Source organism: Lissotriton vulgaris, chromosome 11 (assembly GCF_964263255.1).
Source record: "Lissotriton vulgaris chromosome 11, aLisVul1.2, whole genome shotgun sequence".
NCBI lineage: Eukaryota > Metazoa > Chordata > Amphibia > Caudata > Salamandridae > Lissotriton > Lissotriton vulgaris.
This window is the reverse complement of record NC_141699.1, coordinates 193,347,542-193,366,977: the sequence shown is the minus strand read 5'-3', so window position 1 is coordinate 193,366,977 and position 19,436 is coordinate 193,347,542. Positions and strand designations below refer to the sequence as shown.

The following is a 19,436-nucleotide window of genomic DNA, read 5'->3' as shown; positions in this document are numbered from 1 at the left end:
GGTGCCTGTCTAGTTCCTCGTCCACCACCACATTGAAGTCTCCTCCCATCACCAGAAGACCCAGAGGTAAAGTCAGGAAAATAGCGCCCAGGTCCCGAAAAGGGTCGGATTGAAGGCCGGGCGGGACATAAATGAACAAGAAAGTAACAGTCTTCCCTTCCCACTGCCCTGATACACCAATGTAGCGGCCTCTCCGGTCAGACCATGTGGCTTGAATGTCCAGGGGAAAGGAGTTTTTAACCAGGATCCCGACCTATCTAGACCCGTTAGTGAACCCAGCATGTGCGACCAACTTATTTCCTCCTTTATGAAGGGCCAGGCAACGATTACCTATGAGATGGGTTTCCTGTAATAAGACTACGTCCGGGTAGTGTCTTCTAATCAACTGACCGACCATCCCTCTCTTAATTCTGTCACCCAGGCCGTTCACATTCCAGCTTAGCACTGTTATCCCCGACCCCCGACTAACATTCGACATTAGACCAGTATGGATACAATACAAACACAACTTTGTCACCTGATGCAAAGAAAAGGAAAATTAAAAAAATCCACAAAGCAAACGATACTGCGAACATTAATATCACCACAGCAGAACTCTTCACCCATCCCCCTCTGCACCCCTCCCTCCCTGCACCCCTGCATATGGCTAACGCCCATCCCCAACTTGCAGTGTGCCTGTCGCCCAAAACCCCGCCTATACAACTAACTAAAGGTAGTAACGAGGAAGTAACCATTGCCCCACATCTCCCCCCACCCCCAAAAGCACTGTCTTGAGCACTGTAATAGTTCACAGCCGTGGCACTTATCTGCAGAACCGTCCCATCGCCCGACTTTCTCAGACTGTGCAAAGGTTCCCGGGGCCTCCATCATTACTGTTCCAATCGAGTCCTTGCTCTTCCGTCCCGATCGAGGGTCTGCTGTCTATCCAGTCTGATGCAACTTCCGGGTTGTCAAAGAACCATGTCTTCCCCTCGATTTCCACCCTCAGCCGAGCCGGAAACGTCATGGCATATCGCAGGCCTTTTTCCCTGAGTTTCTTCTTAACTGGAAGGAAACTTTGCCTCTGTTTCTGCACTGCCTGGGTGAAGTCTGGGAAGAGAGAGAGTGTAGCATTTTCAAATTGCAGGGGAGCCTCCGCCCTTGCCGCCTTTAGGATCTTATCTCTGTCACGGAAGTTAAGCACCCTGGCAATCATCGAGCGAGGGGGCGCTCCAGGTCTAGGTCTCTACCCCCCCCCCCCCCCCCCCCCCCCCCATCCCCCTTGGCACTCTGTGGGACCTTTCGGCTTAAGGTGATTGAGGACAATGTCTTCTACAAACAAATCCGGCGCCGGGCCCTCTGACTTCTCGGGCACCGATAGGATGCGCATGTTATTGCGCCTGGCTCTTCCTTCGTATTCATCGAGCTTGCGGTCCGTAGCATCTTGAGAAGTCTTGAGGTCCCGCACCTCCTGCTGCAATATCGCCATATCATCGACCATGCTGGCAGTCTTAATGTCAAGCGACTTATCTTTCTCGCTAGTCTTTGAAAGATCTGCGCGTATCAGGTTGACCTCTATCGTGACTGTGTCCAGTTTGTTATCCAGTGATTCAATTTTTTCACCGAGTGAAGATTGGACCCCATGTATCGCCGCCATGACATCCGTTAACGTGGGCTCCACGGGAGTGTCACGTAAGTCTCCCCCTAGAGATAGGGCCTTCTTAGATTCGACTGGGGACCCTTTTGGCATCGTATAGCGGTCCAGCTTATTAGATTGAACGTGTTTAGATCCCTTCGAGGACCTAGGCAGAGTCTTTATTGGTATCCGGCTTTGGCGCCATCGCGGCGGTCGCAACGCATCCGTTGTTCGTCGTGGTGCCTCAGTCCAAATTTCAGGCCCTCACACTCCTCCGCGTCTTAGTCAGGGAGCCAGGGCACCGAACCTTCACCCCAAGGATATATGTGCCCAAGCAGGGTCTCTCGTCAGGCGGTGGATGCCTCACCCTAACAACGCCTTTTATTCATGGTGGCTATAGATCTTCCCAGCAATGTGCAGCAGTCCGCTACGTGGGGAGGGGCCCAGATGTGATCTCCGCCAGGTCACGCCGTCTGCATGCAGCACTATAACACTCCCTCTCCGCGATGGCGCTCGATGCCTCCTGCACCAGAATGCCCGATGCCTCATGCGCTAGAATCTCGGAAATGGTGCATAAAAGTTCAGGTGCGCTGCCCCCAGCCATTATAGACTATGTGGGCTCATCCCAGCATCTGCTTCCGTCAGCGAGGGTCTTGGTTACATCCGTCTCCTCCACCTCTAACATTTGCTCTGGTCCCGCCTCTTCATTCAGCCCCCCGACGCGCCTCTCACCGCACTCCTCTATATAGCCGGGTATTCTGCCGGTGCGCACCTCGGTTACGGCTCCTTCAATTCCAGCCGTGTGTCCCTTGTTGTCCCACTGGTAATATAAGGGGGCTCCTCGCCCAGGCAGACCAATCTGGTCACAGTCTTCCGGCCCAAGGGCCTACTGCCGCTTCAACTCGCCCACAGGGGCCCACGCTGTAGTCAGGCTTTGCCTGAGGTCGTGGTAGACACCGCAGCTCCCCACTGATGTAGGTTCTGAAGAGGTGCCTCCATTTTGCAGGCGTCCCGGGCAGTGTCACGCCCGCGCTCACAACCGGCAGCCACAGCGAGGTCGATCCGCAGTTGTAGTCAGTCACCGTGGGGCCAGGCATTCCCTCAGCTCTCGGGCGATTCCGAAACAGTGACGGGCCAGACCGGCAACTTCCAACTTGCGGCCGGGCACAATTTTCACTTTAGTCCCCGGCTTGGGAGGCAGGTAGGCCGCAGGTTTGCAAGCTGCGTAACTCAGAGCCCCGACCTCCGAGCTGGCCCAAAAACGCAGCGGGGAGCGACGCTCCTATTTCGCTGTCTGATGACAGTCTCAGGGCTCAGGATATGTTCCAGGATATCTCAGGAGGTGAATGGGGTCTCAGGAGCCGAGTGTTCACGCGACCATCTTGGTCCCGAGCTTGGCTCCTCCTGCATTTCTCTTTTTTAATAGTGCAAGGCTGCTGGACTGATTGTGGGCCTTTGAAATAGTATTATACCTGCCAGGGTTTCAGATTGCTTATTCTCGGTGCGCTCTTTAAGGGTGAGCCAGGATCTTCTGAATATTAACTTTGGATGCGTTGGCACAGATGTCTCCCCAATCTGCATCCACACAGGCTTCTGCCCCGGCACCTAAGAAGTTGAATCCTGCCAGGATGGCCATGGTTTGTTTGGATGGCACCTTACTCCACAAAACACAGATGCCACCCTAAAATAATTCAAACTCTTCTGAGATCATTTGAATGATGAAGAAAAAGGATAAAGCCAGTCGGTGACAGGGGAAACCTGCAGGGACCTGTGGACCCCGGGAGGTGCTGGCTGTTCCCTATGGGCCTAACACCCTACATTTTGCAGCACTGGGCACATGAGGGGTCTTGGCTTTAGCCCGTCTGGAGGCGGACCCCTGCTGCCGTCTTCTGGGGCCTGCAGGCTCACCAAGGGCCATGGCAGTAGTGGGATTGAACTGCCCGGGCATTTACAAGAGGGAGGCGCCACCTGGCACTGCCTGCAGACAGCTCTTTCCTGGGCCTTGCTCCCTGCCCTGCAACAGTGAAACCAAGCCAGTGGAGCCCACACTGCTGAGGGGACACTGGAACTCATGGGGTGAGCTAGTGCAGACCCCAACAGCGCTTGTGCTGCACACCTACAGAATGGGGTCGTCCTAGAGCAGCCCTCACCCTTTCCCCACTCTTCTGCCACTCAGAGGGTTGCAGAGCTTAAGTGAAGCAGGGCAGGACGACCTAAGGGACCATACCAGAACCCAGCTGCGCATTTAACTGTGGGCGACTAGCTGGTAAGCATTCTATCATCGCCCCATAATCCCAATAGAGTGCCTCAACTGTTGTGGATCTGCGCCACATTGAAGGGGAACTGGGGCGAAGATTTTCTCATACCCCACATGAACCAGATTTCGCTTCTCCGCTCAACGCTATCATGATGGGGAAACCTCGAGCTGTCAGGCACCTGAGCCCATGCCCTAGCGAGCCCACTCTGCCTACTGCATCCACAGACCAGGCCATGGGTACCCTGCAACCTCTAGAAGCCACCCTCAACACACACTCCGCTCAATTCAAAAAGATCCTCCATGCAAATCTTGGACACTAAAACGTCGCCGGAGGCCAAAAAAATCAACTCTGTCTCCTTGGAAGTGAATCTCCTGAGAGTGGATCAACCGCAAGCTTGCAGACCACGTGCACACAGGAGCCCTTACATTGGCCTCTCACAGTTAAAAGCCTGCTTTCCGAGGTTACCTGTTCACACCTGAGCTGCTGCTGGTGCACGGCCTGTGGGCACGAACCGCACCCTCCCCTCTTCTCAGGTTGGACCAGGGATGCTTGGGGCTCATGCACCAATGCACACCTGTCAGTAACTGATGCCAGACAGGGCCACCGGGGGCTTGTGTGCAAATCACATGCTTTTACCTGTGAGTGCGTGCAGCGTTTACCAGGAATCCTCTCCAAGGCAGACATCCGCAGTACAACGCTTCCCATACTCAGCCTCACTACATCAGAGCTGCGTAATCAGACATCACGTAAAATGCTTACTTGAAACTATGACGCAAGCAGGAAGCCCCTCGTTCAATTCTCCAGTGTCCCGCCTATAGCACCATATGCCCAACACCTGCCGAAATGCTGTAAATTCAGCTCCAACACTAGCGTTTACTGACTCCTATTACACAGGCATTGTCCAGGTGCTAACAATTAGTGATTCATGCATTTTAGTGTAGTGTTGTGGACCCCACCTAATGCGTGCTACTTGGCAGGGCTGGGGTATTCATGTTAATTGCAGCGCACACGCGTGTTCTCGTTTCCGGCGCGCGTAGCCTTGGTTACAGTGCACAGAGACCTTACACTGCCGCACATAGAGGAAAAAAATTAGAGAGAACATTGCTCATGATCTGCAGTGATGTCTGCTCACTTTCATTTGTTCCAGCAACTGGCCTCTGTCCCATCCAGAGATGGCTGATGTGTCACTGCTGGGGTGGGGTGCTCATCTGGGGTAGAAGGTAATCAAAGCACTCTGATCTCTGCTGGGTGCCCGGCTCATATCAATCTGTTGGAGGTGAGAGCCATTAGTCAGGCGTTATAAGGCCCTCCTGCCCCTCAGTGGGAGGGTGTTGCAGGTTCTCAAAGGCAGAACCACTGCCGTGTGGTATTGCAACAAGCAGGGCATTTCCCTGGTCTCAGTATCCTTGAATGCCATGGTAGAAGAGCTCAGCCGACGGCATATGGCAGATCACAAAGTGAGTCTACATCCCTAGATGGCACAGGCCCTCTTCCAGTAGTGCGATAAAACAGGACCTTACAGAGGGCACTATTAAAGGTTATTAGTTGGCCCTTTCTATGTTTGGCAGACCAACCGCCCATACTTGTATCATGAAAGATTTAAATAAGGACGGGTAGTGATGCCATTTATTAAACATTTAACACACATTTCGTCCCAAACCATCTGTAATGCCACAGTGAGGACCTTAACTTGGTCTGGACATTTCTCATGTGTACACCATTCAAGCCCATGCGCTGGTGCTTGCTCCGTCTTTTGACCCAAAATACTGTGTACCTAATTGCAATCACTTTTGCTCACCTCATGAGTGAACTTCAGGCACTGTTGATGCAACTGCCCTAGACTATCCTTTTCCCTGCCAAAATGGTGCTGTAGACTTGGATGGCCTTCTTGCCTAAAGAGGTGACTCCCTTCCACGTTGGGCAATTGATCACCTTGCCAGCTCTCTTCGCCCCTTCTCACCGTTTGAGATAGGAGGCAAGGGTTTATTGGCTGAACCCCAAATGGATTTTAAGGTTTTACATTGATCTTACCAAGAAACACTGTGTGAATGGTCAGTTTTCGGTGGAGTGAAGAAGAGGACCCAATAGTAGTAGTGGTAGTAGGTGTTATTTCTAAAGCACAGCAATTACTCCATGGGAGTACCTTGGCGCTGTGCAGTGATAAATGGGAGGCACAGAAGAGGTGGCGCTATTGTAATAGCTGAAGAGTTAGATAAGGGAGAGGCAGAGTGAGTCCAAAGCTCCAAAAATCCAGGTTTTCAAGAATTTCCTGAAATTGGTTTCTGATTGGATAAGAAGGAGATGCCAGGGGAGTGTATTCCATGCTTTTAAATCCAGTACGGTTGCTGATCTCACACCTTTAGTTTTGTATCTGAACTGTGGATTTTAGAAGATTGGCTGAGAATGATCTAAGAAGGGGTGTAGTGACATAGGGTGTGAATCTAGATGTTAGGTATTTGGGTCCTGAAGCCCTGAAAGCTCTGAAAGTGATGAAAAAGTATCTTGAATGGTACTCTTTTATGGATAGGTAGCTAATAGAGTAGTTTTAAAGCTGCGGAAGCTGAGGGGCGGCGTGGCAGTTTCAACACCAGGCAGGCTGCTGCATGTTGATCAGTCTGGAGCTTCTTGAAGATTATCTTGTTTGCACCTGCGTGAAGGCTATTGCAATAGTCCAATCTGGAGGTGATTAGGGCTGCTGTAACAGTTTTCCTTGCTATTACGGGAAGAAGATCAAAAAAATTCTTCAGAGATTTAATCAGCTGAAAACATTTCCCAGCCACTGATAACGTTTGTGGGCGGAAAGATAGAATTGAATCAATTTTTACCCCAAGATTAACTATATCCACCTTTTTGGGTGGGGGTATTGGGCAGTTTACCAGCGACGGGGGTGAGATTATTAGCTTTGCCTAGTAGCATGATTTCTGTCTTTTGTCTATTTCACTTCAGGTGGTTCCGCTTCATCCAATGTATAACCTCCGTTAGATAATGTTGGAAGTTCTCTTCCGCATTTCCAGGATGTTGTCTTAGGCTAAAATCAGCAGTGTATTGTTGGCATATGAGGTGGTTTAGATGTTGAATGATGATATCAATTCTATGAGATTTGCCATGTAGACGTTAAACAACACTGCACTTAATATAGAACCCTGCAGTACACCTGTACACAAGGGTTTGACAGATGTCTGATAGTGACCGAGCGGGATTATTTGTTGGCGGCCTGTCAAAAAACCCTGCCTGGTGCTGATTCTTCACCCTGAAAACCGTGACTGTAAGTTATATACTTACCTGCAAATCCGTATACTTATTTTCCTCCTACAGGCTAGCATTGCTGAACTGCAAATAGCACTGAGTCCACTTTTTAAACTGGAAATTATTTCTTATGAGAAACATTCTTATCTTTTTACGTATTTTCTTGGTCTTCAAATAAATCTTGAAAGAAGCTTATTTTTCTAAAATTAGTGTGGATCTCCTTTTTGAGTTGTGTGTCATTTATTAATCACTGCCTGAGTCCAAGTGGCTCACCAGTCCTGTGAAGGTTCCCCATCGCTTCTGAGTAAGAGTACACCGTGGGCTGACCCCTGCCGGACTCCGCCTCGGTGCCTGCAGCCTCAACTAAGACTCCCTCTGACCGCGACCTGCCCAGTATGACTTTCGAACGCATAAGGACATCCCTGCACCTGAAACCCCTGAACCTTTGACAGCGTGACCAACGATATCTGTACGTCACCTAGCATTTCTACTTACCTCGGCAGATGTTGATTTGCTTTGTCCGGCCTCCTGACCTGAGTCTGCAGCCTTTCTCCAAAACCGATCTCCCCATTGGTTTGCCTTGGGCGCCCGACACTGTGTTGGCACTCGGAACCCGGCTGCCCCTGTGCTGCTGAGGGTGTAAGTTTGGTGCTGCTTTGTGGCCCCCTCTCTGCTTACCTTCACCCCCGTAGACTGGGTTACCAAACCATGTTACTCACATGGGAGCTGCACCTCTTCAATTACCCCCTTTCTGAATTTGAACCCTGCACCCAGCCGCACCTATTCCTCTGAAGGTGCAGATTTCCTCCTTTCCTGAATCTTGCTTGGTGCTGATTGTTCACCCTGAAAACCAAGACTGTAAGTTGTACCCTTATCTGCAAAACTGTATTCTTATTTTCTTCCCATAGGTTAACATTGCTGAACTGAAAATTGCAGTGTCCACTTTGAGTCGGGTGCCATTTATTAATCTTTGTGTGTATAACAAATGTCTTACACTCCTCTGTGTTAGGCCTTAGGCTGTTCGACACCACTACCACAAATAGAGCTCTTTGGGTTTACATTGACCCCTGTACACTTCTGGGGGAATGTCTGGATTCTTGATATTACCTATCCTATAGAGAGCCAACTTCCTTAAATTCTGTCTTATTGCTTTTGTCATGTAATGACTTATGTGCTGGAAAATGTCGCAATGATGTTTTCCCTAATTGTCCTGATTGATGATTGTTAAATGAGCCTTATGGGGCAGACTTGAATTATTGATGTGTGTGTGTGTGTGTTTTCGTTATATTGAATATCTCCTCAGGGTTATCTATTTGAAAGAGAACTATACATATTGAAACCAATAAGATTGTAGATATTGAAACTTTTTGAGGTAATCATGGTCACATATACTAATATTCTTGAAAATGGCATGCCCTTTATTTTTTCTTAAGGTTCCTTGGATGACTGGGATAATGCTGTCCAGAAAACAGAAACAAGATTATCCCGCATAAATGAACAGAGAACAAAGGTAAGGTTTGTGTGAAATGCTTATATTTATCTTAAGAACACTGAACAGCTCATATGGTTTGCGAGTTCCGATTACGTAATCACCAGTCTTTTTTTAGGTCCTACGCCTAGCGTTGCAGTGTGCAGCAGTGCTCGCGCAGCGAGAGTCCTTTTGGAGGGGGTTTGAAAAATCGACCTACGAATCGCACACGCTCTTGCGTGTGCTTTTCCTTTTGTTCCACGTGATTGGAGTTTGTGTGCGTCTTGTAATAAAAGACAGCACGCAATTGACTAAAGGCGGGCGCATTGCTCCGCCCATGGCCTATTGGTGTCTGTTACCAGCACCGACCGTCATTTGGTTTCAATTATCGTGCCGAGACACAGGCGCGATAATTGAAAGCACATGTCTCGCTGTGGCGTGCGCACCACACGCGGGATTGTTCTCTTTCTCGATCCATTTCACAGGGAAGCAACTAAAGGATTTTTGCTTTAGAGCGTTACTCGTTCAACTTACAGAGGAGATTTATGCCCGGCTAGATTGTTATCGTTTCTCCGAAATGTTTTCCGCCGTCACGTGCCTAGAGTGACGCCGGGCACTGTGCCCGGACCAGGAATGCTGACGGGCCCGAAATGCACCTAGTGCTGCATCCTACAAAGGTCCTTAAATAGTGCAATAAGAAAAAGTCGCCATGTTAAAAGTTGTCATGTTTTGTTTCTTAAATGAATCACATCTTAGAACAAAAGTATGACCAGAAAAAGTTTAGCAATTCCGTCAAAGTTGAAGAAAATTACGAGTCTTGCCGGCACGGCCGCAGTACCAAATACTGCTGAATTATTTATAATCTGTTACAGTGGTACTCTGGGCTTTGCGTTCGTAATACCAAGGTTACAGTTAGTTAAATCATTGTGCTTGCAAGGCATCACACCATAGGAATGGAAATGGCCACACACTTCAGGGATCACTAAGTAAAAACTTATCTAACCGTTTGTCTGCTCATGACGTAACAAGCAGAATACACCAGGGAAATCATACGAGAGGCATTAAACGTGCACTTCTCAACTATGTTGCTCCCTTTCCAGCCAGCAGCAGAAATAATCAGATGCATATGCTTTTAGGGCTGGGAGGGGGGAGCACAGAGAGATTGGTGGATTGATACACCCTATTCTCCACTTCTGCCGGCTCTATTTTTTTGTACAAAAATGATTTTAGTATTGCTCTGCTGACGACGGTAAACCTGCATGTCCACAGCAGCATAATAACTTTAGGCACTTTGCGCTTAAGACACGTCACGTGATCGGTCTGTGGTTAACCTTGGATTGGGAGTACTGTGAGATTTGTGGCATTTCATTGCTCTCAACCTCAACCCGACCTTGGTGTGCTTTCGAGTGCAGGCTTTGGTGAAGTATTTTGCACAAGTATATCTGAAGTTTGGGAAGTAGTCGTACGTCTTCTTATGGTATATACAATTATTTGTACTGTTGTGTTAACCAGGTGAAATAGTGGGTGAATGCACCTGCTACAGAGATGACTTTAACTCCATGTTGATTGATTGATAGGTGCCCCTGCTTTGTTATTTAAGCTGTCGCAACTGAGGTCTTTGTTTTCAAACATCAAGTCACAGGTTCAACTGTCGGCGGTGCTGCTTCCGCTTTTCATCCTTCTGAAGTCATTTTAATTGAGCCCCATTGACTTGGGAGATTATAACCGCTTTTATTTACATCACGTTACTGCTAGTAAGATTGTTGACACGTTTGAGCCCTGGCCGGGCTGACTCAGCTTTTCATCATACGGAAGTTGGTGAAATGAGTACTGTATCACTTTTATTATAACACCTTAATACAGAATGGTTTTAGTGTTGCCTAAAAAGGACACGATCCTTTGGAAAACAAGCATTTACATTTGCAATACAATAAGTCTCGCATTTCTGAAAATTTGGGCTACTGGCGTTGCTTTATTACTTGCAACAGCAATAGCTCAAACTTTCAGTAATGCAAGACCTATTGCATTGCAAATGTTTGTTCTGTTTTACTATAGCTTCCCAATTCTGCTATGGTTTCTTTTTCTTCTGGTTCACTAATTTGAGGTAGTTATAGTCAGAATATGGTATGGTGAAAAGCCATACTGAGCTGAAAGTAAGTAATATAGTTTGCAAATATCATGGTTACTCAGTTATAATTATTATAAACCACAGGTTTTAACTGGCACTGAACTTCTTTTGAAGTCAAATGGCAAGTAAAAATTGATTGGGCCTTCGGAGCTTCAAATATAAGCACAATTATAACTGTCTAGGGCAATGGCCTTTTTCCAGAGATTCATAAAATAACTTGGTTTTACATTGTAATAGATAATGGTTTGGCCTAAAGCAAAATCTATTTATTTGAAATAGTTAAATAAAGACAAAAGATTTGATTACTTAGTTCTAATGGGCAGCTACTGAATGATCAGTTAGTAACAAAGCTTGTTTTAATGGAACATTGCTAAATGCATGCTCAGTGGTTTGTAAACACCAAAATAATTCTGATCCATTTATTCAATCAATCAATAATAAGCTTTATTCGATTTTTAAATTAAAAATCATGAAAGCATCAACAATACAGAAAAACCATAGACATTTCATTTCATAGACACAATAAAAAGCCATCATTCAACAATTATTGTGCAAAATTCAGTTACCATTAAAAAAACAAGAGTTTGCCCTATGTAATGTGAGGGGAGCTCGGGTAAAAATCATATAGATCCCAAATGCGAATTGTGCCTTGTCTTTCACTTTCATTGGGGGTACAAACTCGTAAAAAGGGGGCAACATTGTTATTTTTAAATTTAATAAGTACCAAATCCCCAGCAATGCATTTGGGCAGCGTCCCTAACCATCCCACCCTCCTGACACTCAAGATACCCCCGTCTAGCCCCGGCGGCAACGGTCTATTCTTATTTAGCCAATAGGTGGCCTTATTTAACAAATCCTGCTGGGATTTGCGTGTTCCCTGGGTGAGGGCAGGGACCCCAGAGAGGACAGAGACATACGGGCGGCCTCAGGGGGCAGGTTGATATGTGGCATTCTTGCCAATGCGGATCTAGCCACTGTGTGGGTTTTTGTTGCAGGTTTGACAGATACTTTGGGGCCTATTTGAATAGGTGTGCGTAATGGCTGTATTTGGATGGCCCCATTGCCAGATTTATACGTTTCGGGGGCGGTGGTAGGGTTAGGACAGACGCATGTGTCCATAATGGTAGCTGGAGGCGGGAGCTTTCTTATTACTGACTCAATATTGGTCAGCCTTTCCCCTAAATCATTCATTTTAGTGACCAAGGGAGAGATAGTAGCAACCAGCAATTGCTCAATTTTGGCCAATAAGTCGTGTTGAGAGACAAAAGAGGGTCCTCTGGTATATCCGCGGCCGGGTCCTCGATAAATGCTATTGGATTAGCAAGTGATGGTATACTTGTATTGTTCCCAAAGTTAGTTTCGATGTCATGCTTCCATCTATTGTAGGAACCCAGGGGCGCGGCGTTTACTTGGCTATGAGGTTTGTCAGCGAGGCCATTAGCATTAAGACAAAAAGAATCCACAGTTGGGGAGGTTATAAGATCAGGGGCGTACTTAGTACCGCAAAGGGCGTTGAGATCCTCCCATATGGACATCGTGTTTGTAATAGTCTAAAGAAATGCCAGACAAAACAACGAATAATATTTAGGCACGATACCTCCCTCTGTGATGGAACCAAGCGGGGTGGCCCGTCCCGGCCTCCACAGGCCTCGGAGGGCCACAGAGGGCCCGCCCTTTGCCCGGGCTTAGCCCCGCGCTTCGTCCCGCGTGCGTCCCGCGTGCGTCCCGCGGGACATAAACAAGGAGTGTTTTATTAGGCAGGTAGGCGGGGCCGGCAGGGGAAGAGTACCAGCTGTTGATGGTCAAGGGAATGCTGGTACTCGCAGTCCCCGGCCGCCGTACACGCCGAATCCCCGGACACAGCAAACAGGGGCAGACAGCAACAAACAGTCCCCAGGTGGACAGACAGCTCCTCCGGTCTCCCAAAGGGTCAGAGTCCCGACCCACCTCGAGCCGTGATCCATTTATTGAATATGACCTAGGTTTACTTTGTATTTTGGAAACCTAAAAAAATAATGTGTAAGGAAAGTAAATATGCAGATGCTCTGCAGATTTTCGCGTGGGCAAATTGACAATTGTAATTTTTCTAGGAGCACGGTTTCCAAGCCTACTTCTGGAAATCTGAAATTTGTGTGCACCAATTTAAGGATGTATACCTGCGGGTGCACTTTTGTGACTTCATTTAGAAAGTTGGCCTTAATTTATTTTCATGTTGCCCATTGCATTATTTATCTTTTTTGGAAATGTTGGTATACATCAAACACGTTTTACGAAAAGATGCCTCATAGGAATGGTACCTAAAATTGCAGTATTGTTTATCAACATTTTTTGTTTTTGCAAGTGAAATATTTTTTGTTTTCATTTTAGTTTAAAAGCAAGCAGCCACCAATCTTTGCTTTCAGGCTCCTGCATTTGCATATATTCTTGGAGCGTTATAAGTTGCCTCAAATAGTTCAGACTTTGCAGTTGGGTGTACACTTTATTTTATACTGGAACCAATGTCAGTAATGTAAGCAGAGCTCACACCGAAGTGCATTTCCTTAGACCACTGACTCTTATAAGAAAGACCTTGCATAATAGAACCATACCTGTATGTTTGATCATCTTAAATATATGAATACAAGTCTAACAGAGGCTGCATACAATGCTCTTTGACAGATCCATAACGCAGTATTGCAAACTGGAAGCCAAAGTATTTGTTATGCAGAGGTTTGGCCCCACTGACCACAATAAACGGGAATTCTTGTGGTCCTTAACTCCATACAATATCTTGGGCTCCACACCCCCCGACCCAGTCCGGTATTGGTGTCATAAATCAAACAAAATATCTAGCCCTCTCAAGCTACATAAAGAGCTATTTCAACTATACATTATCATAGGACCTAGCCAGTAGCACCTTCCCCTGATTCGGTCTTTTAACAGCTCAGATGATACAATTATGATGCAAGATGATACATTCCTAAATTGGGTAGTATAAAGGAATGGGGTGTATTATATAGTGTGGTAGTGCAACCTCACCGTGTAATACACTTGCCTACTGTAGGAAGCTGGCTTGCTATGCAGTGTACCAAAATGAGGTCAACTATGTAAATGGTCCAGATCACCATTACTGGTTTACAGGGCTTAAATTAATTCTAAAGGCTCTCTTTTTTGGTAATGTGGGTGAGCAGTTTAGGCTTATCAAAGGGTAGTGTTAAGCATTTTTGTACACATACACACACACTGTCAATAAATGGGACACAAACTGAAGAAGAAACTTCAAAATATATATATTTTTTATTTGCATTTTCAACCAATACAAAACAATAAGCATGTCACATTTGGTCACAGTCGTGCGAAGACAGTTATATATGATCCACATCATAAGACAGATCACCTCCTCCCTTCCTCGGGCCGGGCAGTGCTGCGGTCTCCTAATAAGTAGCACTGCTAGCAAGGTCCTTCCCATATCCCTCGTCTGTCTGAGAGACCCGCCCAATGGTCCCCCCGTCAGAAACACTGGTTCGCCCGAAAGCTGTGATTGGCTAGTCAACTCCCAGCTCTCCATCCATTCCATAGTACTTTCTCCATTTTCCCCCCACCTTACGGAACTTCTTGGGGCTACTTTTCGCTTTGAATGTAACTCTTTCTGCTACCATATACATGTCCATCCCTCTTCCATTCCCCTAGCTGGGGAGGCAGTGCCACCGCCCAGGCGCAGGCCATGTCTCGTTTCGCTACCACCAGTGCCAGTAGTGCAAAGATAAGCTGGGGGCGCCCCAGATCAACATCCCCGGGTATGCCGAATAATACAAATTTGGGGTCTAGGGGTAATGTTTCTCCCAATACTTTACTCAGTTCTCCCAGGACGTGTACCCAGTATGTATGGATGATGGGGCAGTCCCAATTAGTATGGTAGAAGTCCCCCTGTGGCTCTGTGCATCTCAGGCAATGTGGTTCGCGGCTCGGCCCATGCGATGGAGTTGGGCCCTATCGTAACACACTCTGTGCAATATCTTATATTGGATGAGTCGAAGACGAGATTTAATTGCCACTTCTCTGTGGTGCATTAGGGCTGCCTCCCAGTCAACTGTTTCTAGTGCGCCCATGTTCTGGTCTAACGTTTCCCTCAACTTCCCCAGTCTGTCTGGCATGTTATTGTTCAGGGTCCTGTATGTTAGGGAGACTGCCTTATGGGATATCTGTTCCTGTAGTAAGCGTCCCTCCAGCGGGGCATAGTCCGGGAGAGGAGAGCAACTTTCGGCTGCCCAGGCATGTCTCAGCTGCGCATATTTAAAAATGTGGGTAGTGTGTAAACCAAACTCCGTTGCTAGTGTCTTAAAAGTTTTGAGTTCTGCCTTAGCCACTACATCGCCAATATTAGAGATGCCGATGGCATTCCAACCCCCAAAACCCCTAAGTTTGTGGAGCTCCTTTAACAAGGTGCAATACCAGAGCGGTGTCTGCTTTGTTGGTTTGCGAGCCCAGCCCATTACCTTAGTCGCTCTGTCCCATACTTCCAATATTACTTTTATGGCCGGGACTAGGAGGTTCCTACTTCGCCCACCTATAAAGGAAATGTAAGCATGAACGCTGCGCCATGGTGTCCCTCTCTAGCCTATGGGTGGGGTGAACAGCCGAGGTGTGGATCCACTCGTTCACCAGTGTCAAGTGTTCCGCCCAATAATAGGCCTCGATGTCTGGCAGGGATATTCCTCCATTGTATTGGTTTTGCTGGAGCGTGCTTAGGGCAATCCTCGCCTGCTTCCCAAGCAACAGCAGGGAGCGCAATTCAGCACCTATCGCCCGGTATGTCTGCCTGGAGAAGGGGAAGTACTCATTTCGGAAGGCATACAGGAAACTGGGCAGGGTGATTATTTTGAACATCGCAGCCCGACCCAGTATCGTGAGGGGGAGTGCTTTTCACCTCAGCGCGTCTACTGCAAAGTTTGTTATGACCCGCTGAATATTGTTTTGATATGAAAGTTTTTTGTCTGTGGTGAAGTAAATCCCCAAATGTGTAAATCCTGTCTGCGCTACCTGAAGGGCCCCAGGAAGAGAGGGTCAGACCTCCTGGACTATATACGACCGATTTATGGCATAGCCCGAAAAGGACACATACTTGTCCATGAGTTCAAACAAGGCAGGGAGTGTGTCATCGGGTTGGGTAACCTATAACAAGATATCATCTGCATAGAGTGAAATCTTTTCTTCCCCTGTGTCGGTCGGTGTAATTTGGAACCCTAGTATCTCTTGTTTCTGTCTGATCTCATACGCCACTATTTCTATTGTGAGCGAGAAAAGTAGTGGGAACAATGGGCATCCCTGAAGTGTTCCCAGTCTGATGGGAATGTCGTCAAACAATAAATAACCCATTCACTTTAACCCTAGCCCGGGGGTCTGCATAGAGGAGGTCGATCCATTGTCAGAACTTTGGGCCAATCCCTAACTTAACTAGAGTAGCATCTAAAAAGGGCCAGTGCACAGCGTCAAACGCTTTTTCAGCATCTAAGGAGAGGAACATGTGGTGATCTTCTCGATCCTGCCCCTCCATGAGCCAATTGTGGGTTCTTCACAAGTTTTGTGCAGTCACCATATCTGGTAGGAAACCCGTCTGGTCTCGATGCACCAAGGCCGTGATGACCTGGCGAAGACGGAGAGCCAGTACAATCGCCAGGAGTTTGACATTTGACGTTCAACAGAAGCCTGCGAAAAGATAAGTAACTTTTTTTCGGACAAAATCAGTAAAATCTACTCATCTTTCAACCTCACTACACAAACAGACATAGCTACCTTGGATTGCCAAATCCCACATCCAGAGCCCCAATCAGAAATAAGCAACTTCACACCACTGACAGAAATTGAGGTTCTTAAAGCAATGAGAGAAGTGAAATTTGGCTCTCCCCTCGATCCCTGCCCTCACTTCATCTTCGCTCAGATTGCCCCCATCCTTTGCCCATACGTCACCCAGATGTTTAACAACTCCCTCAAAACTGCCATCTTTCCAGATATCTGGAAACAGGCTATAGTAACCCCCCCTGTTAAAAAAAAAAGCTGGATCGGATGTTCTCAATCCTGAGAACTATCGTCCCATTTCTCAACTTCCCTACCTATCCAAAGTCCTGCAGAGACTGGTAAATAAGCAACTGACACACTACCTGGAAACCAACAATCTATTGGATCCATCACAGACTGGTTTCATGGCCACCAGCAGTACGGAGGCCACGCTGCTGGCAGTGCTAGACAACATCAGAACAAGCACTGTTCAAGGTGGAGCAGTTGCGCTGATACTGTTGGACCTGTCGGCAGCGTTCGACATGGTCTCACATGCCAGATTGCTGGAAATTCTCCATGCCAAGGGAATTCACTCCAACGCTCTGCAATGGTTCAGATCATTTCTAAGCAACCAAACTCAGTCAGTCCGCCTGGGCCAATTCCAATCTAAATCCAGCACCTCCAGATGAGGTGTCCCTCAGGGGGCATCACTAAGCCCCACCTTATTTAATGCCTATGTTTCACCTTTGGCCAAAATCGTCAGGAAGTGGGGAATCGGCATCTGCTCATACGCAGATGACACACAACTGATGGTAGCACTGGAAGAAAAGCCCGAAGTCTCTAAACAAAAACTTCATAATTGCCTGACAGAGATGTCCCAATGGATGAACGAGCACTGCCTAAAACGGAATACGGGGAAATCCGAGATTTTACTTTTTGGAGGGGCCAAGCTTCTCTGGGACGCCACGTGGTTGCCACAAACACTGAGCACCGTCCCAAGCCCTAAACAATGTGCAAAAAACGTAGGCGTCTTTATTGACGACACCCTATCAATGAAGGACCATGTACGGATCCTTTGTGGAAGGGGTTTTGCGACGCTAAAATTACTAACAAGACTGTTTCCGTGGATACCAATGGATTGTCGGAAATCAGTCATGCAGGCCCTGCTGATAAGTCAACTCAACTATGGCAATGCACTATTCGTAGGCATGAATGAGCTCCTGTTCACGAGGCTTCAGATACTCCAAAATGCCGCTGCCAAACTGGTCTGTAACCAAAATAGGAGGAGCTCTGCATCAATGTGCATGAAGACACTGCACTGGCTACCCGTGCGTCAACGAGCAGTATTTAGATTGCTCTGCCATGCTCATAAAGCACTGTACCAAAGCGACCCAAAAATACTCCAGGACAAAATTGAATTTTATATCCCCTCAAGGAGTCTGCGGTCACTACATTTAGCGTTGGTCAGAACAAAGCGCTTTAAGAAAGCTAGGTCCGGAGGGAGATCCTTCTCATACTTAGCGGCAAAAAAATGGAATGACATGCCTTTGGATCTACGGCTCACCTCGGACCATTTATCATTCCGAAAAAAACTAAAGACCCACCTGTTCCCCAAAAACTAAGAAACATCAGTTTTGCAGCGGGAATCTTTCTGGATTCACTATGCTGTGCATATTCCGCGGTCTTGTGGTTGGGTCCGGATTCGTAGTCTTTTCTTTGTTTTTTTTTTTTTGTAGCCCTTGTGGGCGTCGGCGTCACACCTCCTCGGGTGCATTTCCGGTGACGTCGGCATGCTTCCTGCGGAAGCTCCCACTCTTGGGCGCCATCTTCAGATTCTTTTTTCCGCGGTCGGGTCTGGATCGTTCCCGTTTGGGCTCCAGACATTTTTGGAGAAAGTGCTGAAAAGAGTGGAAGTTGGAGAAGATATTGGAAGAAGAAGACTAAAGAAGACTTCACAGAACATTGACGAAGAGAAAAGAAGGTGAAAACCTCGAGAACTTCGACGATCGTCGACGTCCACGGGGTCAGGGAGGCCTGAACGCACGAGGATGGACAACACGCCGTTCAAGTTCTGCCCGAACTGCAGACACAAGTACGCGCAGAAAGACCAGCACCCGGTTTGCAACCTTTGCCTGCCGGTAGAACACAGAAGCGAGGACTGCAACGCCTGCTCCGTCTTCGCCCAGAAGACCCTTCGTGTGAGGAAGAGACAGACGGTAGCACACGCCACCCTCTAAGGAAAATCCCCGACGCCATCGCTGTACGAGCTGGGGATGTCCTCGGAGGAAGAGGACAACGCTGCCGCCGAAGACGACAGCTACACGGTCGTAGAGACCGATTACAAGAAGACACCTGATAAGGTAGGAGACTCGACGTCCCACAAGAACACGAGAGACTCTGAGTCTCGAAAGTACGAGGCCAAGAGCCCGAAGGCGCCGACACAGCGACATCTGCCGTCCGCGACCACAAACAGGCCCAGCGGATCCTCGGAGAAGGAGTCCCTGGCGCCGAGAGCTGTTGACCAGCAGAAAGCGTCGAAGATCGTCGCCGAAAGGGACCGATCGATGTCGAGGGAGAAAGACCCTAAAGCCTCGGCACCGTCCAAGGACCCGAAAGCCAGTTCGACGTCGACGCCGAGAATCTCGCCGCCGAACCAGGCGACGAAGAGAGGGGCCGAACGTTCCGAAGCCGAAAACTCAGCCGAGATGGAAAGGAAAAAACGTCGGCTAGAGGCCGTAATGGCAAGTCTCTTACAGCGGAGGAAGGATTTCGACGCCGAGATGAGTGCCTTCAAAATTCCACACAAGACCAAGCACGCCGTGCTAGATCTGGTCGAAGAGGAACATGTCGACGACCATGTGCCTGGCGACGAGATGGTCGACGACGACCAGGAAGGTGAAGAGAATCCCTACGAGGATTACAGCTATGAGGAGGAAGAGGGCAGTAGGTTGGACGCCGAGTCGGCCA

The 19,436-nt window shown here is 47.9% G+C and overlaps 1 protein-coding gene across 1 annotated transcript in view; it reads left to right on the top strand.

Annotated features, from left to right (window-relative positions):
* The window catches only part of SART3 (spliceosome associated factor 3, U4/U6 recycling protein), a 651,822-nt gene that overhangs the window by 380,954 nt on the left and 251,432 nt on the right, over positions 1-19,436 (top strand). Inside the window, exon 14 of the mRNA XM_086943090.1 lies at positions 8,553-8,629. Coding sequence (XP_086799216.1) covers positions 8,553-8,629 — 77 coding nt within the window. The remainder of the gene's footprint in view (positions 1-8,552; positions 8,630-19,436) is intronic.